The following is a 25172-nucleotide window of genomic DNA, read 5'->3' on the forward strand; positions in this document are numbered from 1 at the left end:
TCGGCGTGAACGGTTTTGACTGTATATCTATATATATAAAAGAAAGTCGTGTTTGTTACAACACTTATAACTCGAGAACGGCTGGACCGATTGCCATGCTTTTTGATTTGTTGGATTTGTTTCCGTCCCGAATAGCAGAATAAGCAATAAAATATCGGATAAGTTATCGAATAACAATAAATTAATTAATTAATTTTACGAATGCAAAAACCATAGGGTGCCATCTGTTGACAAAACTACGCATCATTTTACGTCGAATTCGTGTCAGTTCAAGAAATTCCGATCTTGAGGTGAATGAGGAGATGCATAACCATGCTATGATCCTGATCAAAAGATGTTGGATATCAGAAAGTGCTTAACATGCAGTATCGCCATATTGACGCTAGAGAGAAGATGCCTAATGTGTAAAACTGCCATTCTTCTTTCGCAATGGCAAGCAATAAAACATTTCTGTATTTGCAAAAAAGTTGTATTAATGTAATACTTAACATTAATGAAATCCTAAAATAAGTTAAATTAAAGTAACAACGACATTATAAGGTTGTAGGGCGGAACGAAGTTAGCCAGGTCAGCTAGTAAATTAATAAAATCCAAAATCATAACACAAAAAAATATAATTTAACTCACCCTTTCGTGCCTGATGAGATAGCCAATTATAACGTCCTTCTTCTTGTCTTTCTCTTCCACGTGACAGACTCCTATATTGAGGCCCATAATAATAGTGCGCAAAAGGCCACCTTCGAAGGCATCCCACAGGTACTTGGGTGTGTAACACATTATCGCCTGGAAAGTGCATATTTCATTTAGAGTTTAATAAATTCCTTTAAAAAAACCTCCAACTAGAAGCGCTACAAGTAAGAATTTGATTACTTAATTATTCATAAACAGCACAAATATCTATGTACAAAATGTTCACTGCAACAAAAGCATAGGAGTGGGACTCGCAAGACCGCAGGTCCCCATACGCCTATGAATATATAGGAATAGGAATAGAAATACATATATATATAGGAAATGTCTTAACAAAATATGTGTCTAAAATAAGGTTCCGCACCACAAGAACCGGGGAGATTAAGAATTTAAAAAAAACTGTTCTATTATTCATTCATTAAGTCTACTTTTACTAGACACCAAAATAATTTTTCGATTAACTAAAACTTTTCTTATGTGTTAGCCAGGTGACTTCATCGTGCAACTCTCATCCCTGAGGTCGTAGGTTCGATCCCCGGCGGTGCACCAATGGACTTTCTTACTGTGCGCATTTAACATTCGCTCAAACGGTGAAAGAAAAAATCGTGAGGAAATCTCCTTGCCTTGCGTCAGGCACAGAAGGCTGTTTACCTACTTGCCTATTAGATTAACAAACTATCATGAAACAGAAACAGAAATCTGAGGCCCAGACCTAAAAAGGGTGTAGCGCCACCGATGTATTTTTATTTTTTCTTATGTGAGCAGTCTTGTGTGAGCTAATGTAAGCCTTCTTCTAATAATAATCAATGGACAATCATTCATTTAAGTTATCACTTGACATATTTTAATTGACTTCAGTACTTGACCTGTGAGATCCGTAATAGACATTCTTATTATATGAAAATGATTCACATGTTAGCATGCTTTGTCCATTTATAACGAACTATGTCATTCTATATGTCAGAAACATCCTTTTATCGTACGTACCGTTAGAAAAAATACGTATTTCATTTAGGCTGATGCAGAATTTAAATGAATTGGGATGGCGAAATTCAATACAAATTTAACTTATAATATATACTAGCTGACCCGGCAAACGTTTGTTTTACCATGTATATTATTTTAAGGAAATGTTTAGTACAATAAAAATAACTATCTACAATAATAAAAAATAGGAGTTGATCGTAGAGGGGTGAAAATTAGGGGTTGTATGTATTGTTGTATGCTGTATAATAAAACAGAATTGGATGGACATCTCTTATGACTTAGAGGTCTGAAAGATAGATAACAGCCAATTCTCAGGCTTACTGAATATGCATAAATGCGTTTTGGAGGTGTATGGGGTATGTATGTTCGTTACATTGTGACACGAGAATTTAATATATTAGATATAGCTTTCTGCTATTTACATACGTGATTACTAAATAAACTGGAGATTACGACATTTGATAAACTCTAGCTTGTCAAGGTCAGTGTGTCAAAGAACACAAACAACCCTCGGTCTCAGCATCAGATATATCATTATCCAATAGAAATTCCTAACGATATTTTTCTTCGCGCTAGGAGCAAGTTTTAAAAATAAAAGAAAATTGTGTACAGCCGGAATCGAACCCACGACTTAGTTTGATATATGCATCTAATACTGCTTTATAAATAACACTTATCAATGAAACATAGGAAATATATCCAATTCAAATTTCAAAATTCATCCACCCTGAATCGTAATGCATGTGAGACGGATATATTTAGTTGTTGAATTTACAAGAATTGCATTATTTATAATAAGGTTTAGGTTTATTTTTAAGTTCAATTTTTATATTAATAAGTTTTCTATTGTATTAGGATTAAGTTACCGCGAAAATAGAAGGAAATAAATAGATAAAATAAATAAACAAAAAATCATATCACCATGCTAAAATCATTGAATATCTGTTCAGCGGTTTCAACGATTCTTAATACGTTTTAGATTACGTAGCGAATGTATTTAAAACAAAATTTCCATATCTGTACATTGTTAGACCACAAACGTGCCAATGACCTGATCACGGCAAATTTCAGGTCAGTTTCAATAACGGTAGACTTACAGCTGATCAGCCGTAGATGGCAGATGCTAATTGTATGACGCGTAAACTGTTCTATTGTCTGGTTTAGTGTGTTATTTGCCTAGTGACCTTTATTTTCAGATTATACATAATTTTTATTGACCAGCGTCTATACTGCGTTCATAGTTCAAATGAACCATTTTTTTTATTTGCGCAATGATTTTTTTAACGGTGAAACGTGGGACAGGAATAGAAGACTGATTACCTACTCCCCTAGACAAATGATCTAGGAAACAGAAACAGATATCTGAGTCAAAGAAAAAAGTTTAATTTCGTTTGTGATTTGTTGGTATTTAAATTTTAAAATATGTTGAAGAAAACCGTAAACTGCTAAGAGGAAACAAGAGAACAAACGATAATAGTAAATGTAAATTAAACTCAACTATAAACTGTTAAGTAAGTGTAACATAAATGTACAATAAAACTTTAACTATAAACCAAAAATCTCAAAATACATCGATGCCAATTTATAACAAAATAAAGTAATAATTATCTGGAAACCAAATCCCTAAATAAATATATAAATTATTGTGTTTTAATTTGAGGAGGGATGTAAGAACAAATAATGCTAGCTACTCAATGTTTCCGTCGATAAAGTAGCCAGGGAAGGCAAGCCGACTAGGATAATTAAAGCTCAAAAATCCACTATTAGCTAAACTAAATAATATTTATACAGTATTACAAACGCATACCTGGAAGAACAGCACGAAGCAAACCCACTGGTAATAGGTATAGTACTTCTTGTCCTGCGAGCTGTCATATTCATTCAACACACCCGGGTGTGCCACCTCCTTTCCCACCTGTGAGCAAAAACAAAACACCAATGATGAAAAATAAATAAAAAATATTGTTTAGCGCACAGATTAGATTTGACTATTTAAATGTAGTCACGTATCGCAAACTCGAGGTCACGTGGTACAAAAATCTCCATTTGAATAGATTTATACACAGCACCGGGTAGTAATTGAAACAATGGCGTGTTTTGTGTGATATTTATTGATCAACAGGTCTCAATTTTCAATCCGTAAAACTCACCAAGGAATCTCTCTACTCAAACAACCCTTCATCGAGGTTATTTGGTGTTTTTTTACTCATCTTTGGTTTATATTGTTTAAGCAATAACAGCTGCAAACATTGACTTATGATACTAAAAATCATTTAGATTTTGAAATAATATTCGGTAAATCTTACCCAAAGGACTTTATGAACCTTCATTTGATAACATATTATCATACATAGACTCTCGTAAAAGCAGTTTATGAGCTATGTACGTGCTTATTACCTGGACAGCCCTGACCTGATAAATGAAGTATATATTCGTAATAACTCATATCAGTGCATTCAACTGTCAACTATTAACGTACTCGATGGATGTGTTTTAGAACAACATGCATGTGGGATGATTAGAGTCGCTTGCATAGTGACAATCTTTAATGCATTCCAACATATAATAACCGCATTTATACTAAAATTAACGTTTAGGCATAAATCCCTTAACAGGGGCCGTTCAAGTATTACGTAAGCAGATTTTCTCTCTCCCCTCCCCTCACCCCTTTCGTCTAGTCAGAAAAGTAAGCAAAGCTCTTAAAAAAATGATAGTATAATTTTTGTAGGAATTCTCGAAAACGAATTTTGTTTTGAAGCATAGACAATGTGTGGGTTGAGTCACCTACCGTTAACGTTATCACCAGATGAGAAAAGTAAGACATAACCTCCCCCCGCCCCTCCAGGAACGGCTCCACAAGATAAAATTTATATAATTTTGCAGTCGGCGAATCAAAATCAACGTGCAAATGAATAAATTCATTTCAATCATCAATCATTTATTCGTGTAAAATAGTCTTAACCGTCACATTGTCTAAACAGTTTTGCCAGAGAGTTCTTCTGCTTTACATCAAGCGAATAAAGAACTTTGAATAAAATCTTGCGTCCTTTTAAATGCAATTGATGTCCAATTTGGATTAACACAAAGACGCAATCAGAATTCTTCAATTGTTAAAAGCGATTCAAGTTTGATTGAGATTTGCAATAGCGAGGAAGCGGGCAGTTACACAATTGCGAGTACATGATCACTGGGCGCTGATTTTATGATCATCCAAATGGTTCACAGATTTAACTGCAACATTACTTTTACAATATAACATATATAGTATATTTAAGGATAGCAAAAAAAGGCGTAAAAAAAATCAAATGTATATTGTTAACATTTGTAAAGAAATAAACGGGCTTTATTATTATATAGGATTATATGATATATTATTATTATATGTAGATGTTTATGTCTAGGACCTAGACTCTAGGTAATAATATTGAATTAAAATTTCTGATTTTGATAGAAGACCCAACTATGAAAAAAAAATTCAATCTCAAACTATCTTCGTCGTCTGATATATTAAAACTAGAAATAATACGGATTTCGATACACAATGATAACATTCTGGATTTTGCCTTTTCATTTCAAATTTATACTCTCGTATTATAGAATAATAACTAGGTATAATTGTGTTAAAAATTTAAAGGGTGCAACACTGATCTGTAAAAAACTGTATTTACATCCACGGGGAAATTATTTAATAAAATAAATCTTTACTAAATGGCTCACTGTTAAATACCTGAACAGCGAATATTATGATTGCTGCTGTATGACAAATAGAAATACGTGTATAAATAAATAATAATAATATACATTTCTCGAATACAATATACTAGTACTTTTCCAGTACAGTAACATAAGTACCTACAACAAATACTTGTCATTAGCATTAATTAACTTTAGCATGCTATGTAGGACATTAATAATCAATTTCATCGCGGAGGCGTGCAATTGAATGCAGAAATTAGCAGTAATGGACCACGACTCTTCATTTGACCCGTTGACCGTTTGATTGGTACTGATTCAGTGATATCAAGAACATTATACAGTCAAAACCGTTTACGAAGACATCGTTTAGAACAACATACCGGGTATATTGACCAAAATCAAAGTTCCCGGTGAATTCTATTGTATTAGGTACTTAATAACAACGCCATCGGCTGTTACGACTATCGGTTTTCACGACCAAATATGAGTAGTCCATTCGATGTCGTCATAACAGATTTTGAGTGTATTATGTATCAACACTAAGTGTAGTCAATGTAGTTTTGCTCAATTAAACTAACATTCCCAAGGATGGAAACGGCAAAACAAGTTTTAAATTAAACTTTGTAAAATGTTTCGAGTGCTTTATCCGCGGTCAGCTAGGGAGGATGTCTCCGTCAAAGAATTATCATATATTTTAGAACGATAAAATTTTACTTACGCTGTAGAAAATTATATGTCATGGGGTGTGTTTTAATTAAAAAAACTTATGTACATGCGTTAGAAGATATACTTCTTTGGCGTAACAAGATAAAAATGTTTTCAAAAGTTTTAATCTACGTATGTAGAAAAAACTAAAATGTTGACTATAGCTAAGGGGGCGTCCATAAATAACGTTACGTTTTTTTAAATTTTCTGTACCACCCTCCCCCTCTCTCCCCAAATCTCACGTGAGATTTTTCAAAATGTGGGTTTCTTACGTAAACGCGTAAGAAGGTATCTTTTTGAGCTCGGAGAACTCAAAATAACACAGAATTCGTACTATTGAGCTCGAAGAGCTCAAAAACAAAATAAGTGAAATGTTGAGCGTTTAGGTATGGAGTTAGCGGGAAGTTGCAGAGATGGCCTTTAGGGTTAATCGTTTTCCTAAAAAAAAAAATTCAATCTAAAAATTGCGTGATATTTGCCGAGACCCCCCCCCCCCCTCTCTGTCCAACGTAAGATTAAATGAGATTTGACTCGACCCCCTCCCCCCTTAAACACCTCACGTAATTTATGGACGCCCCCTAACTTCAGGATGTCGGTTTTTTGTGACGGTGTGCGCACGCATCGTAAAATTTTACTCTCATAATTTTTCCCTAACGCGCCAAAATAAGTATAACTTCAATAATATTAGAAATAAGTTATAAATATGTACCCTGTAAAATATTTTATATCCATTTACAAATGATAAAATGCTTGAGTTTCCTGGCGGGTAACAACTCCAACGATTTCGTCAGTCGCTAAGATTACGACAAATACAGCCTTGGCTTGTGCAATGACTAAATCTTAGACATAATGATGTTAACTTAATGCTGTTAGGTCGCTAAAAGTAGTACCGAATGACCAACTACGATAGCGATATTAATTATTGACATAATAATGAGTTAACCTGGCATTGACGATTATCAAACGATAAAACCCAATTTTCTTTCGCAAACTTGGAATAGCGTGGTACCAAACTTCAAATCGCTATTGAGTTTATTCGGTGCTACTCTAATTTTAGTAGTACCACGCTTATTAAAATGATTTATTTATTAATTAGTAATGGTAAAAGTCAATGAATATGAAATGATACGGTAGAAATATGGTGTAATAGTTGCAGCTCCATACAATTTAAAAATAAAAACTTGGCGATTAAAAATGGGACACATAATTTATTGCAAGTTCTTTTCATCCGTTCTGCGCCCTTAATTGGAGGACTGTAAATCTATCTAATTTCTTTACGACATTAATAAGTTTTGACAACTATTAAACACATGAACACATTGGTTTAGCTTGTATTATTTATTACAGTGGAATCTCTATAATTCGAATGCCAAGTGAAATGAAGTTAACGAGTTTTTGACTTAACGAGAACTTCGAGATACATATAATTTAACTGCTGAAGTGTATTTTTAGATTTTTAGAGTCGAATTTGAATAACAATTAAACTTAAGTTTTGAAGTATATTTTTTTAACATATTAAAACTAAATACATATTAATGAAATAAAATGTACACAAAAAAATCCTATACTAAAAAATACAAACTGTGTTACTTAGAAAGTTTTCACAAGACAAAAACAATAGATTCGAAGCTCCGAACCCGAACATTCATTTTGGATTTTATTGCTATTATTTCGGGGAATTCCAAATAAGACCTAATAAGACTATTCGACTTACGGAGTCTCCTTTTTGTAATTAGAGTTATAGAGATGATTCTAGATGCAAGTCGCGATTAATAAGAAACAGATGTGAAAAGCAACAAGATGTATCAGCATGTCACGAAACAATCGACAATGACAACAAAGAAACGAAACTCGGCTAAAATGGAACGTTGGCGTGATGCCAGTCTTTGCTAAGTGCTGATGACAAAATCTTAACTATTATTACTTAATTTATTAATTTTTCTATGGCACACTAGCCTGAAGATCATTCATAGTAACTTTCTGTAAACATTCTTACTGTCTTACACCTAACTAATATATAGAACGTTGAGTATTCACTATAAAAATAGAAACAAAAAGCCCTCCGTTTTTAATGATGATTTTAGGCTATCTAATACTGAATAGATTTACCCACAGAATTATCACTGAATTAACAAACATAATTTCAACTCTCTTTAAACGTAATTTAACCAATAAAGCTTTTTCTAAATTTGACTATTTAAATGATCCTAATCTTTGGGATTGATCTTCTAAAGTTCAAATATTTATGGCTGCTATGCTTAATAAATAGTTTGTGAGACTGAAAATTTAGCCATTAAAAAGAGTAGCGGAGAATTTCTTGCCAGTTCTTCTTGCCCGCTCTACGCACTTGACGTAAATGTAAATTTAGAATCAATTTAACATCTTTTCTGTTGACGTTCATTGTATTTGATTACCTATATGAATAGAGCTAAAAAAATGTAACAAAGGTCCACACAACAGACGCATTTACTTATTAATAATTATAAAAATCTTAAAGATTGGGAGAAAAAATACTCAAGATAGAGAGAGAGATGGAGTTGCATATACTCTATAAGAGGTCCTTGGAAAAAAATTATTTCCGTATATCATTTTAAGTGTGTTTACCTCTTGTAAAGATAAATGAAAGTTTCAAGGGATAAATGAGGCTTAATTATTATCATTAATTCCAAAAAATAGCTAAATTTTAGATAAAATTCCATAAATCGCTTCGAATGTATACTACATACATATAATGCTTCATACAACGACACCGCTATTTATTGTGTCACACATGACTCCATATTAAGTAAATGACATCATACAACACAATTGTAATAACAGGTATGAATGAAGCGTAACGTCCCACGAGACAAGACTACGTGTAAGATACGTAGTAAAAACGTAAGTTGATGCGGATACCAGTGGCGGATTTACCATCAGCCTAAGGCGGCTGATTTTTGGGGCGGAAATTTTGGGCGCCGAATTTTTTTTTGCTACCATACATACAAATCAAAAAAGATTTCTGACTGATGGTTTTCTGATGTTTTACAGAGAGAATTTGCCGATGACTTTCCTCTCTTAACTTGTCATTATACATTCGGTGTAGCAATTCTAAAGTAAACAGCTAGTTCACCGCCCCCCAACCAGTAATCGAATTCTGCGCCCTCATCTGACATATTGTATGAATGAAAAGAACTAAATTGCAGAAAATTTATTTCCCTATATTAACCCATACATGTCAGTCCTACCAATGGTTGGAGGCTGCGAACTGAATGGTTTTTGTAAAAATGTGCTCAAAAATCAGATACAAAAATTATTTTTCGTGCAACTTCAACGAAATTGTTGAATTGTAAAAATAATCTGGGACATGACAATTGTAGAGGCAAAGGCGGCATAAACATAGCCTATACTTGGAAAATATGTAATCCACTGGTGGATACACAAAATTAGTCTAGCAGGTAACATGCGCAAAAGGGGTAAATTGGGTGTTCGCGCACGTACGTAGAAAGCAAAACCTGAAACTACGCAACTCCCAACTACGCAGTCATAACAAATTTATCTATACAGTACTGCTTTATACATTTTTTTTCATTATATTAAGACAGGTAGACAAAAAATCTTAACAGCAGAATAGATCGTCATAGAATAGTGACGGATCTGACAAATAGTAAAGTTTACAGGGCAGCCATTTCAAAATAATAAACCTAATCATGTTAGTTTTTGTCATAACAATTTTAATTCATTTCGGTAATTATGAAAATTAGCATATATAAGCAAACAAAAGGGTTTGTTTTGAAACAAAATAAAAGTACTAACATACAGAGCTTCTTGATAGACGCTCACGTCATCCGTCAATTTACCGAGTGATTAATATGAAATTTAAAACACATGGTTTTTTTTTAATGCAGCTTTAATATTTAGTCAAAGTAGTATCCAAATATGATAAAAAGTTTTTTTTTTCAAATCATTGTTCTACGATCATGACGAGATATTCTGCTAAGCAATTTGGCTGATTCCCTATTTGCCTTACGAGCAGCAGCCGGTTTACGTACAGTAGAGTTTTAATGAAGCATCGACTTATAGAAATTCATAGCATTTCTACAAGTCGTAGATTTCTTATACTTATTTACCAATCAAAAGATTTATCCAATTATGATAGTTCAAAGATAAGTAAATGAAAAAAAGTCTTAACCTACTACCTGTAAATAGACACTCTCAGTATTTTGAGAGATCATGAATAGCTTCAATCCGTTGTACTAATTAATTTTGAACTTTTCCAATAAAAGATACAAAAGCAATAAAAACTCACCTCTCGAGCAAACGCATCGGGCATCGTAAACGTTGACGTGATCCAACAGAACGTGTTGACCACATGGTTCGGCAGCCCTGGCCCCGTTATGCAGTGTATCGGCTGTCCCACATACTGCGTCGCCGTGATTATAACAGAGCATGTAAGCAACAGCACTGTGGTAAAAATATTGTGCAGCCTGAACACGGCATTGTCAGTCTGAACAGGCTGGTACCTGAAGTACACACTAAGTCCTCCCAAGAGCTTGAACATCTTGTCTATTGCATCATATAGGAATGTCTACTTAAAATCAGTCTTGTATAATTGATATCGCTTGTGCGATTATTGTCAAGGTACTGGCATCTGAAACAACGGAGATGAGGTATCTTTAGTATATTTGTTTTGAGTGTCATTTATCTCTATTAAGTGTGGCATTCAGAATGTTTGGAAATCTGCCACCGGTTGGCGGAGTAAAATTTATTAACTTATGATAAGGAAAAGAGTTATCAAATATGTTGATTAGTAAACTTCAAAAAATACCGACATTGTACGTGTAATTTCAACGAGTGCTCCGCAGTCTGTTTTCCGATCTGGATGATCGCGGTGTCATAAGATTCGTATGACTACAACCATCTACATCAGTGATTCCCATCGTGGGAATCACGCCCCACAGGGGGCAATCGAAATCAGCTGGATATAACAAAATGTGGAGACTTGAGACTGAAGCTTACCAAATTGGAACCTAATATAAAATCTCTGTGCAGCAAGCATAAAGCGCAACGATTTTACTAAATTAATATAGATTTATTAAAATTATTTGGAATTTTAATTACCATTTTTTATTGTTTTGAAATTTTACTTATTGTTTCGTCAACAATTTCCTAGTGATTTCTACTTATAAGGAGTAATAAGGAGTAAAGCTAGTATAAATTGAAGTTGTTTAACAAAATACCCAACTTTTTGTTTATTGGAGACACCGCAGTTTCACGCATTATGCTCCCATAAACTCGAAGTTACAGCTGAGCAAAACAATACGCACAGCATTCGCTATGACCCAGTCATGAATCATTTTACTACAAAACTGCTTTCTAAATTTTCACCGTATTTAGAGACACTTTCACACTTCAATCATAATACATTAATACTGTAAACGAGTTATTCGTGATATTGTAATTCACACATGCAGTTACACCATTAGCACTTACTTTAAATACCAGCATTTATTTTCACTCTAAGGGAGTTCCGGCTAACATGGCAAACTAACCGCTCACTACGAAGTTCACATAGACATTATGCAACTAACCAATAAAAAAATACATTTAAATTTTAATTTTTAACAAGTATTTTTATGATAACGTAAATTACCACATGATCCAAAAGTCTAAAAACTATACGACAAAATACTAATATATAAACAACCTCATCATAAGGAACTAAAATAAATTTAAAAAGGTTGTTCCCTGTGTAACTTTAATGTCGGAAGCTTTTACACGGTATGTGCCGATACTTAATTTACATTTATTTATTTACAAAAGCCTGTCAACACTAGGCACACCGATACATGGGTACATAAAGAAAAAAAATACAAGATTTAATGTGACCAGCACTGCAAATTCATAAATTAATTTCAAAAACTAAAGGAAAATTGGTTTCAAGGTGTGCAACTATGGACATTAATGATTTAATTGAGATCGATATTGAATTAAGTATCTGTGTTAGCAACGCATTAGTTGCGAATGTAATGTTTTATTACATTCATTGCGATACAATTAATAGATATCAATGATAATCTAAAGCTTAAAGCCAGTCGTGTTTAATAGTCGCCATTTAAATCTAATAAATAAAATTCTCGTGTCACTATGTTCGTTCCCATACTCCTTCGAAACGGCTAGACCGATTCTTATGATTTTTTTTAATGCATATTCAGTAAGTATGAGAATCAGCTACTATCATCAGCAAAATGTTCCATGTTGGTATGTACTAAAGAGGTAGGCTAAGTAAAATCACATTAAGGAGAAACAAAGTTCGCGGGGGCAACTAGTCATTATATATATTATTATTTACTATACAGACGAAGATATTTGCCGCCTGTAATAACCCAGTAACTTCATTAAAGGCGAATATAATATTGTCATCGCAGTTGTAGTAGAATGGTAATAGCTCGTCAGGACGCGACGACTAAGCGCGCGACGAGTCTTTGAGTTCAGGAACTCAAAGACTAATTAGACAACATAGTTTTTGTATTACATAACTTAAAAGCTTTCGGATAAATTCATTTTTGAAATATTGAGTTATTGCAGAGTTTAAATATATGTAATACATAATGTCGACTATGAGGCACATAAAACATTCCTTATCAGTAATCAGGTTAGTTCAGCACCTGTGCACATATAGAAAAAAGTTCAACAACCTCTAATCGCTAAGCAATTACCAATCAAAGCAAATCCTTTTTAATCGAAAAATTATTATACATACAAGATTTTTATTTCTTCTTATATATATTTAACGCTAGCCAATAAGGCCAATAGTTATTTCCTAACACATGGTAATGTTTTTTAGATAGTTTAAATTTCACTCAATTTTTTCAATACATATTGTTAAATATTTTCCAGATCTTAAATACTTAAATACCTGAACAAAAAGTAGACTTTAATGGCAATAGGCTGGGCACATGATACGAGGAAAAGACAAATGGAGTAAAATTGTGACACGATGGTACCCTAGGGAAGGCAAAAGGAGTAGACGAAGACAAAAAAGATGGGCAAACGACATCAGACAAGTGGCATCAAAGTGACCCAAGAAAGACATGAATGGAAAAGGTTGGTTAAAAGTTTTTTCAACTTTGTAATACCTATTTTAATATAATGTTTATGTGTGTACCTTAGTCGATCTGAATAAATGGCTACATTATTATTATAGCTGAACAAAGTCAATACACAAAATCTTTTGACAGTCGTACAAACAGTAACTCAAATTTTTACAGTAAATTTATTTAAAAAAAGATCGCATTATCTGTAATACAGTTGGAATGACTCCAAGTTTAAGCTGGAATAGTGTGAACAGCGTGTAACAATACGAAGCTAATCTCAACTACCTCAATTTGGTATTTCGATAATTTAAATAATATTGAAAAATATCATAAACGCATCACGCAACGGATTGAATTAAATTATTATTGACATTTATTCCACTAACTTAATACCCTCACACTCAAATCAACGACCACCAGGTCGTTGATTTGAGTATAGGCTGGTAGCCAATGGCTAAAACACTCGCTCGTACAGTGAAGTAAAACATCGTGAGGAAACCGGCATTCCTTAGACCCTAACATCGATGGCATGTGTGACAGAAAGCTGTTCACCTACTGTTCAGAAAAAAAATTATCACGAAAGATAATTCTGTGGTCAGGTTGTAGAGCCACTGATTTTTTTTAATGTGACCAGAAAATCGCCCAATTTATAAGCCTGTGACGAGATACCATTATGAATAAATAAGCAATAACAAACGCAACATTAAATTTTACAATGTTGAACGATCATGACCTTGCACCTTTGGTCTGCAGATTATCACGTAAATAAGATCCAATTGCCATATAAAATATTTCCTTTATTATATAAGTGTTCTGTGCATACATGTAGGGCTTATGTAATAGTAATTATAGATACACGCATGATCACATACATACTATAAATTGGTTACCTTGTGATATCTTAATCGATATATTATAACAATTTATATAGACCATTGGACAACATTATCCCTGACAGACATAGGCTATATTTGTAATCAAAACATTAAAATAAATGTTTAGCCATGACTACCTGCGACACATATGATCATTTCAAACATTATATTAGAAGATATGATCAGTACGCAGTAAACAAAGGTATTGGTAGTTATTTTATATATAAAATATAAATATAGTTATGTGTAAGTTTAAATATAGTTAAAATCGCCCCAAGTACAATTCCCTAAACTTCAATATAAACGTCTAAACATATTCTATATACCCATTGGTAAAGCACATGTTGTAACGGGTCTATCCTAGATTTTGTTCCAGGCAAAACAATAGTTATTTCGGAGTCACAGAATGTTGATTACTGACTTCCATACAGAAATAGACGCAGAAATATCATATCTTAATAATATAATTCCCGTTTGGGACAGAGCCCAATGGGGCATTACGAGATTTTTTCTTGATATGCGTTGTATTTACGATACAAGACGAATATTATTCTTACAAAACAATTGATAGTATGAACTATACTATACAATAATGATATTGAATAAGCATATTTTTAAACAATAGCAAGTCTATAAAAACATAGATTGACAATGTGTATGGTAATAACAATTGTTTGGCAATGCTTTGTTGAAACAGGTACTATGAAACCACGTCAAAATATTATAAGTTATTATATAAAATTTAAATAAAATTAATATCAATGTAGACCTATTTTTTTGCACACTGGGTGAGTTCATAACAGCTGCTTGCTCTGTTATTAGTTACCAGCTGGTTCCCGCTACTTCAACTGCGCAGGATTAGTATTTCGAGTACCTTATATTAGCGTGGCGTAGGAAAAAATGACTAAAGATATTGACTATTTATGATAAACATTTCCATCATACATTACATATGCGTAACTCTAGCGGTTTTGGCAGCGCACGCCAGAATAGCTGGCAGATAGTAGATTTTTTTCTTACTTACTTGATATTTTGGACAAGTTACACAATATCTTTATAAATTGAAGCCTACGTGTTATTCTGATGAATAAGCTATTTTTGTAAAGTTTCATTACAATCCATTCAGTAGTTTTTATGTGAAAGAGTAACAACCTTTCCAGCCTTGAAATCTATAGTCTTAATAACTATCACTTTGGACCCTCAGCCGTTGACAGTCAATTGACATGAAACGACAATAGGCCAATTTGTGACCTCGTTGGTGCATACAGCTGCATACAATATTTAACCCGAAGGGGAAGTTATTTTGAACGCTTTTAAAATGTTTCTTAGGTGGTATCTTCATAAAGTTATAAAGAGGAAGGATTTGTATATTAATAAACTCAATTTTACACTACATTATTTCTTGATATATTCCCATTCAAAATTATCAAGAATTCCAATGCGATTTTAAAACATGTTCAGCCGTACAAAAGTCAGAGAGGCCCCGCATAGTCTTGTCTTGAGTTTTGATTTGATTGACTTGTAGTTTTTCGAGGTATTTTCAGTTTAACAATATATAATCGGCAAAGTAATATACAAAAATAAAAATTTAATAAAACCGGCAAAAGGAACTTTTTAAGCTACTTAAAAACAACTTAACTTTCTTGAGTCTTAATTTGATTGCCTTGTTGTTTTTCGAGGTATATACAAAAATAAAAATTTAATAAATCCGGCATAACGCGACTCAAAAACAATTTATCTTTTTGTGTCTGTTCAATTAAATTTGATGAGCTCTCTGATAAAAGCAAGAAACTTATATAACATGTAAAGTATGTCACAAATACTATAGCGTACAAGATTAAAGATAACTTCTGACCTGGTGAATATAAAATTTTACGAGTTTTTAATGTTATTCCTTGTCAGCGTTGACGTTTATATTGAACACGTATAATGAAAATTAAATAATCACACTAAAACATGCTGCGTGCTGATAGATAAATTACCGGGATTTTTCGGTTTCATACTACTGCGCTGTAAACTCACCCCACATTCGTCATTTGGTGATGACACAGCAAAAGCTTAGAGCATCTCTCAGGACAGATAAACTTTACTTAACTGTACGTTGTGTTTGGATCTTTCAGCGGGATAATTGTTACATTAATATATTTTTACTGTTATCATAATTAATTAGACATTCAGTACTCCACAAAATTTTTATATGACGTGTTTTTTTAGTAACTATGAAAGAAAGAGATGGCATCAGCCATAAAAGGTTTAAGCCCTGTTGAGTTGGCTTTTTAAATAAACTTGCCTGTACGTAGTTGGTCCCAAAGTTCTGTCAATGTCACATTATTTTTAAATTTCGAACATGCATTTATAAAAAAAATATTGCATTATATTTTTGAATGTTTGTATTAAAAATAAGGGAGATCATTTCGAATAATTTTCTATTCCTTAATTAATGTACTATAAATTGATATTATATCACTCATTAAAAACTGATAAGTACTTTTGTTTTTATCATTATCTCCATTTATGACAGAACTTTGGGACCGACTACGTATATAACGAGGGATCTAACACGGCTGTGCCTGCACCACGATGTATTCAAAAAATTCTTATGCCATGGTTTTCAAACTATTTAATCACTGCTGTGTAATGCTTTCAAGGGGAAATTGATTTAAAGGCAAGGTGCGATATTTATTATAACGTGGGCGAGTATTTAGACCATAAATTTGACAACAGTTATAAATAACTTATTATTAGGATAATTAATATGATATTTGCATACCTATTTGTATACGGTTGATTGTAGTATTTTTCTTATTATCTATCTAAATGTACCACTTTCTTTGCAAATAAACAATTTTTTTATTATTCATTCATTAAGTCTGTAGGTGTATGAAGAAAACTCTGCGGAGCTGAATAAGAAATTAAGAAACTTTAGATATAGGACCTTTATTAAGTTAAGTTTTTTTTTATGTAAAGGAGGCAAACGGGCAGGAGTCTCATCTGATGTTTAGTGATACCGCCGCATATGGACTTCACATTGCCAGAAGGCTCGCTAATGCGTTACCGACCTTTTAAGACTTGATACGCTCTTTTCTTGACTTAGGGTCTAAGTCAAATTGGTTCGGAAATAATTCAGTGGGCAGCTGGTTCCACATAGTGGTGGTGCGCGGCAAAAACTTAAGAAACGCTCAGTTGTGGAACGAACGTCAAACGTATATTTTTTTGGTTCGTTAAATTCTAATAAATTGGATCGCCGTCCACATTATCCATGAACCTAAATCAAGTCAATATAAGCAATATTAATATTCTCTGCACGTGACAATGACCAATATTCACCCATTGATTTTGTTACAGCAATATATTCCACGAAGTAACATGTAACGGAAGTTAAGAATACGCGTTTTACACTTAAGTACCTACTTAATACTTTTTGATTCTGTGACAAGCAATTAAATTGTATGAAAAGCCTAAGAAACCAATTAAATGAATAAATACCCATTTCATCAATAAAAACGTGTGTGTACTTATATACACGCGTTAGAAGTTATGCTTCTTTGGCGTAAAAATTTTCTTCGAGCACTTTAGAGGGACGTTTCCCTCTTCGAGTTGCATTTTTCTTGTTCATTCTAATGCTCACTTCCAATCGAAACGATATAATATGTACAAATCATGCTATTTTACAATAAACACTTTGTTTTTTATCACATTGGAACGGGTTATCTCGTATAGAAATCATTATTTTGGTTTAAATAAACACGAATCTGAAAAACACTACGCCATGACAGACAATGCAACTTGTCGATAAAACAGAGCAAGCGCCAACTACCGGCCCAGACTGTTTTACCGACGTTTGGACAGATATTCAAGGAGTCGGTTTTTTGTGACGGTGTGCGCGCGCATCGTAATAATTACTCTCATATTTTTTCCCTAACGCGCCATAAGAAGTATAACTTCAATAAACATATTTTGTATTAATGATAACATAAAAACAGTGGAATAAGCGTTATTCAGCAGTTTTCGAGTTGCGTAAAGTGCGTACCTCTTCCTCCTTAACATCCCTATTAAACAAACCGCAACACGCCACACCATTGCTTGTAGTATTTTCAAAAACATATATGAATAATATGAAAACATAAAGATATACAAAAACAACAAATCATGACTATAACTCAAACTCAAAATATTTTTTCATATAGGTAGGTAATCAAGTACACTTATGAACGTCAACAGAAAAGATGTTGATTTAAATCTAAATTTACATTTACGTCCTTGACGTAGGGCGGGCAAGAAGAACTGGCAAGAAACCCTCCGTCACTTTTTTTAATCGCCAAGTTTTGAGTCATACAAATTGTTTGAACTGGAGCAATTAAGACAGTGATATATTGTAGATATGAACAAAACCTAAAATCAATTTTAATACTTGTAATTATTTATTACCCTTTAGTTAGCAGGCGAATAAGATGAAAAAACTTGGTAGTCTATGCATTCACTAAGATTGGATAGAAATCCATATTTTTTTAAAGGTTCGCTTACAAATAGTTTTACCCCTTAATAAAAACTAAATCAAATTGCACGCTTTTAAAACTACTCATTTGTCTCCTCACAACACAGCGGAAACATAATTTGACAGAAAGAAACAAAAGAGTACCTTAGGTAAATATGTGAGAAAGCTAAGCCGGTCCAATATTATCAAGAAGATAAAGGCCGGCGAACCACCAAAATGGGTGTCCATGATTGCCCTTTTTGGGTGTCCCTTAGGCTTGTTTGCCCCCTATACAATAAAAATAAAAATAGATAGAAATATAACTTACCAGGAATTACCCACAACACAGAAATGTCCAAGTGAAAATACCAATGTAAAATAGTGCAACAATTATGATGAGTAAAGTTTTTGTTTAAATGTTCTTTAATATTAGCAATTCACCAGTGCATAATTTAAAAATATAATTTCGCCTTAGAGTGTAGGTCGATAGCCAATATCCAAATAACGAGTTCCTAGCAAGTTTGGACTATGAACTACATATATTATTGTTAATGTGTAATGTGTATTTGAATAATCGGATGTTTATAAAGTACATGTTTGTTATAATATCAAACGCAAACACATCAATGCAATATAATTCTATATCATTAACTATTTATAATAACGTTATATAATGGCAGGCCACATGGACAAGAACTATGGACCGCAGGTTCCTTGAATGGGGATCTCGACAGACCAAAAAACCGCCCGGCCTGACTGACAGCATCGTCAAGGAGAGGGCCAGTGCTGGAGGAAAATGGAGGAGGCCTACGACCAGAAATGGACGAAAAGAAAGAGGCTGATAATGACGAACTAGAACTATACATTTATCTCACGTTTAAACTAACACTCTTTTATAAATATCGTATACGACAAAAATGAATTTTTGTCTTTTTTTAAACCTCCTGAATAAACGCGAATTAATTACCATATTTACATGGGTGTAGGTGTAACCAATTTTGGATGCTGGATTCATATATTCCATATGTTACAACGACGAAGATTAGCATACAGTCATTTTTAGAACTTGAATTATATTCCTCTTCTTTAAATATCCAAAGCCCGAATCCAAACCATAACCAACTTATAAACAAGTAATTTAAAATTTGCAAAATGAGGAAAGGAAAGGAGGAAACTCGCAAAAGATAAAACATCCTCAGTTCTCAGTAGCGCCGAAATTAAAAAGCTAAGTACTTCCAAGCGAAATCTTGTTTTGGCCAAATAACGGTAATAGCGGCGTACCTAGTTTTCGCCGACCAGTTCTCATTTAAACGATTCATATTTTCAATTCTTAATTTAAATGCCTTCATCTTGCCTTCTGTAAACGCCAATTCGCCTACTCTAACAATCATTCGTACTCAATATTAAAATAATTCTTAAATATTTAGTAATAAATCATATAAAATGCTTTACAATAAACTTATGAACAAGTGAACTTTTAGCTTTGGGTCAAGGCGAGCGCATATTGAATTTCAAGCTCAAGAAATACCAAGAATGAAGAAACCTTACTACGTAAAATTAATGCAATATGGTGCCAGTGTCATTTTTCCTCGAAATGAAAACAATTAATTGTAAGGCGAGATCTGTAATAATTCTAAAAACGTGCACTTATATGGATTTAGTTTGATTATTAAATTCGTGGCTAGGGTGATGATTCCCGCGTTATATTTTTTTTTATTCAACTCAACACATGATTTTATTTTATGCTTGCTTTCAGACATCACACGTGTTAAAATGAGGACCATCAGATACTTATGAAAATTACGTGTGAAAAGACCTGAGAACTTAAAAAGGCGCAGCGCTAACCAGATGCAACTTCCTTACAATCGAGTAGCCCCAGTATCACAGCAGACAACTCATGACGGGACCCTTTGTATTGAAGAAGTCGCATGCTTGGCGCATCCGCAAATAAACAATGTAAAAAGAAAATAATAATATGCAGTTGGGAGATTCATCTACTTGCTAATGAAAAATATTCCTGAGTTACAGATGCTATTTTGTGAGATTTTGGTTATTCACGACATACATTGCCGAGACTATTGATTAAATGATAATTGAAACTATTTCTTTGTTTGTAAACATATTGTATATATAACGAAAGAATACAAATAAAACATGCCCAAAGTGTATACAAATTATATCGAAATAAATTATTAATCTAGAAACACATAATAATCGACATTGCTGACACAGTTCGCGTGTCCTTTAGGCCAAGGCAATCAACGCCAGGCCTGGGCTATCGAATTTCAATCCAGACCGAAACCCTTTTAGATACTTAGATCGGATTTCCATTTCCGCTTTTCATCATTGAAATTTAAATTGTTTTAAATAGTTTTTTTTATAGTAATTTGCATTTTTGGCTTACATTGAGTAACGAGAATGAAAGTGCGTGCTCCTATTTCCCCATGCCTTCTGCTGATAGAGGACAAATATGTGTTTTTAATTTATTTTATTATTATTTATTACTTAAGATGTCATGTGGAACATGGTGTAATGGTTGCAGCTCCTTACAAACGTTGTGTAAAACAAAAAAACTTGGCGATCAAAAAGAGTGGCGGAGAGTTTATTGCCAGTTCTCCTCTTCCGTTCTACTCAGTAAATGACAGTGACATTACACTGAGCAAGAACTTACGTAAGTTTTTCTAAGGGTTACATAGAGAAACAATAGTTAGCGCTAAGTTTGACTCACGTACGTCAAAAATGTATTGGATTTTCACATACAGTCATAGTTAATAAATCTCACGAATCTCACCCTAAGTTTGATCAATGTTGCGCTTTATTTATTTACGTCAAGGCATTTTGATATCAAGGATGTTAAGCAAACAAAACTAATTACTGTTGATTACATAAGCCGATTAAGTCATAGAAATACACAGGGCTCAAATTGACTTATGATAGGAGATAAAAAACGCATTCTAAAATAATTCATCATATATTGCAAAGATCGTCAATTACGCTCATATATACGTACTCAATGCGCAAATGACTAGCAAGTTGATGATCAGTGTTTTGTTTTTCTTATACTGAAACATTACATTCGACAACCAGTCTCGTATAACCTCTTGATCTTCCCTCTTTACCCACACAACTGACATTTCCGAGATCAACAAAAAGTGGATCTAGGAAGAGTAATAAATCAAGTCCGCCCCCTCCAGTGTACCATTAGAGGTGATTAAAGCTAGCAGGACGGACAAAATTATAAGCACGGGGCCACATACTGCGGTCAGGGACCTTAAGATTAGACGCACGTGCGTATTTTGTAATAGTTATTATAATTACATGCCGCCTCTGTGGAGCTTAAGAATTCGGCGATATTATAGGTATGATTGGATAGAAAAAATCTAAGAGACGCATTTGCCTGTGTCTTAATGTTTTTTAATTTGTGGCTTTGGTCCGTTGTTGATAATTTAAGGATATATTTTGATTTGATATTCTCCAAAATATGTTATCCCCTCTAATTACGAGGTACCTAGCTATGTTGGCCTGTATCTGAATTATACTAGCATATATAGCTGAACACAATTATTTAATCTATCTAAAGTTCAAGTATGGAATACAAGATAATTTAAAGCGTAGAAGGCTAAATACTAGCATATAAAGAATTTGTCAAATATATATTTTATTTTGTAGAAGAAATGATGAAAGTATTAGTACAAATAAAATATGTAGTTATTTATGTGAATTTCACATAATTTAAACATATATAGAGTTATTGTTAAGTATCTTACAAAAAGCCGGGCATGATTGCAATTTGGCTGAAGGTTATTGTCAGCTAACATTCCATATTCACAATATTTGCATAATCAAATGTCATAAATGGAAGTACAATTGCATTTATATAATAACACAATAAGTTTCCTGTTATGGACTATATAGCAATGAAGTTTCTAAGTGTTTAAGTTTTCCTAAGTTGTAAATGATGCTCCAAGTTTACAATACAGAGTTATTTGAAGAAAAGTGCCAAAAATATATATAATGTGAGTTCAAAGAAACAGATTTCACGTGATACCAGAATTGTTAAGTTAGTTTCCAATCGCTTAACAGATGTTTTAATTCTTATAATGCTCAAATAACGAATATGTTTTAACTTTGAAGAATAAAACTCACATTTCATAAGGCAAACTATTAATCTAATGACATTAAGTATGATGTTGAATTTTATAAGATAAATATATCATTGAAAATGTTGCAACAGAAACAAATATATTTTTTAAGAATAAATTTCAAATTTATGGTTATGATTCACCAATTTAGTAGTCAGACTAAGCTATTCTTGTTTGGTCATTAACCACTGGGTGTGGGAACTATTTTAAATGAAAGTTTTATACAGTTTAGAAACTTTCATTTATGTCACTAATACCATTCAGGTTTTAGATAAAGACTTAAGACTTACAGCATGTTTTTCAACTCATGGTGTATAGAAACTCAACCAACAAGATCCAACCATAAAGGCTATTTGCAAATCAAGCAGGTTTGTCATATTAATTTCCCTCGTCTAATTTTCAAAACAACACCACATTAAACTTTTTATAGAAGTTGCGCAAACAACAACAAAAGATGATACTTTGTTTTGGTTTACGCATATAATTAATTCGTAATTAGAACACAAATTTAATAATTATCGTTGGCTGACAGTAGTGTTATTGAAAATTAAACTAAACAATTATTGTTTGTGATTTTTTTAAATTATTAATGTAGTTTTCATTTAGAAAGTAGACTTTAAAACAAAAAATTACTTACCAAACTATGTTGATAACGATGTTTTCCATGGAAATTACTGCGAATGTTTACTTCCACTTTACTGTAAGTAGTGTTCAAACTCGAGATTCATTATATTTAGCGGCTTTAGCTAAAAGTTCCATTCAACTTGAGTAATAGAACTAAAAATTATATGAAAAACAATAGACGAAACACAATAATTCGGTAAATAAATTAAAAATCCTGACACACGGCCGATCGGCGCACTTAACAATTTATTTTGTATTACTACAGACTAAATAATCGAGAACTCCGTGCTCCTCAGACAGCTGTCACAGATAAAACGATTCAATAAAGGTTTTAAGCGCCAAGCATGAGCGAGATAAGTAAACGCGTATTGTAATAAGTTAGACAGAGAGAGAACTATAGATGTTATACCATCTCGAAGAATTGGAGCCGCACGAAGTTAGCGCCATTTTGGTTTCGGTATTGCAACTCAAAAATACAAAATACATTTTAAATTTAAAAGTAATAGATATTTCACTTAGATAAACGTAAGCTTTAATAAAGCACAGAGAAGTTTTAATTAAATACTGCTATACTCATATCACATTAGTTAAAAATATTTATAAGTCTGTCGTTGGCCGGCTCGCATTGCTGATAAGCACTCGAAACGTCTACTTATGTAAATAATGTAATAAAATCGCACTGTTATTTGTTAAAATGGTTTTATTTTAACGTTTATAGAAATCGATATAGCACATATTATATTTGAACGAGGTGAAGTTTCACTGTCATAATTCACTTCAATTGGATGGTCGGTTTGTTTTATTGAACCACAGTGTTTGTATGCCAACACCTGTCCTTTTTCAAATTCTTCTGACACGCTTCTGAAAAGAACGACAAAAGTTCAAAAAAAGAACCTGCACCATTGATATGAAAACACTACTATGTAACGAAGGAAAACATCTTGAGGAAACTGGCAAACCCCCTCAACGTGTATGCCACGCAGTGTATAGCTGAAAAATAAGGAACACTATTGTATACTCTGTATATAGTCTTAAAATACAACTCTCAGGTATTTTTAGGGCTGTTTCACAATAACGAATTTATAGACAAAAGGACTGGACCCCGCCCGTTGGCGCCTCGGAGCGCGCTGAGGATTCATCCGCAGGTCTGCCTCGCTGGGCCTCCCTCGGGTTACCGAGGGTCTCACCCGGTGTGGTATGACCGCGCCCACGCGCGCCCGTTGTCGCCACGGGGGGGCGCCACCAGACCCACCGTACAAACATACAAAGCGCTGCGAGAGCGAAGACGCTCCGCAGCGCAAGTGAAGCTCAGGGCCGCTCCAGGCCCGCCACAGCGACCGCCCCGCCGTTGAGCGGGGCGCGGAAAAGATACCCCCCGCAAGCCCATGGGCGTAACGGGGTACCCAGCGCCACCCTAGGGTGATTGCGCGGAAGATGGCATCGACGACTTAGGGCTGTTCCTCACAACATATCTATGCATTATCTCTATGTACGCTACAACTACATATTGTGACAATTGACGCATTCTCAATCACTGGATATTCATTTGATGTGCATAACTGTGCCATAGCAGCAGATAGATATTTGCAATTCATCAGTTAAATTGTAATTTCATCAATCAAAGATAAATAAACTCTGCGAAAGTAGATCAAAATCTAATTAAGGTATTTTTAAGCATAAATGAAAATTGACAACCCTAAGGTATTTGTAAACTTACCACATTACAAAGTATTTACATACCTGTCTCCACTTAACGGCTATTACAATATTTTAAATTATTTAACGTAAATATTATGAAAATACACTATATAGTTTTTCCGCGCACCACCAGCCGCGCAGTATTAGTTGCCCACTGAGGTATTGCCGAACCAATTCGACTTAGGGTCCTTCAAGAAAAGAGTGT

At 33.6% G+C, this 25172-nt stretch overlaps 1 protein-coding gene across 1 annotated transcript in view; it reads right to left on the reverse strand.

Moving 5' to 3' along the window:
* Positions 1-23574, reverse strand: part of LOC125063465 (innexin inx1) — a 41282-nt gene extending 17708 nt beyond the window's left edge. Inside the window, exons 1-4 of the mRNA XM_047669919.1 lie at positions 23283-23574; positions 10367-10708; positions 3485-3592; positions 628-783 (exon numbers count right to left, since the gene is read on the reverse strand). Coding sequence (XP_047525875.1) covers positions 628-783; positions 3485-3592; positions 10367-10618 — 516 coding nt within the window. The 5' untranslated portion in view covers positions 10619-10708; positions 23283-23574. The remainder of the gene's footprint in view (positions 1-627; positions 784-3484; positions 3593-10366; positions 10709-23282) is intronic.
* Between the last annotated feature and the right edge of the window lie 1598 nt (positions 23575-25172).

The sequence above is a fragment of the Pieris napi genome, chromosome 3 (assembly GCF_905475465.1).
Source record: "Pieris napi chromosome 3, ilPieNapi1.2, whole genome shotgun sequence".
NCBI lineage: Eukaryota > Metazoa > Arthropoda > Insecta > Lepidoptera > Pieridae > Pieris > Pieris napi.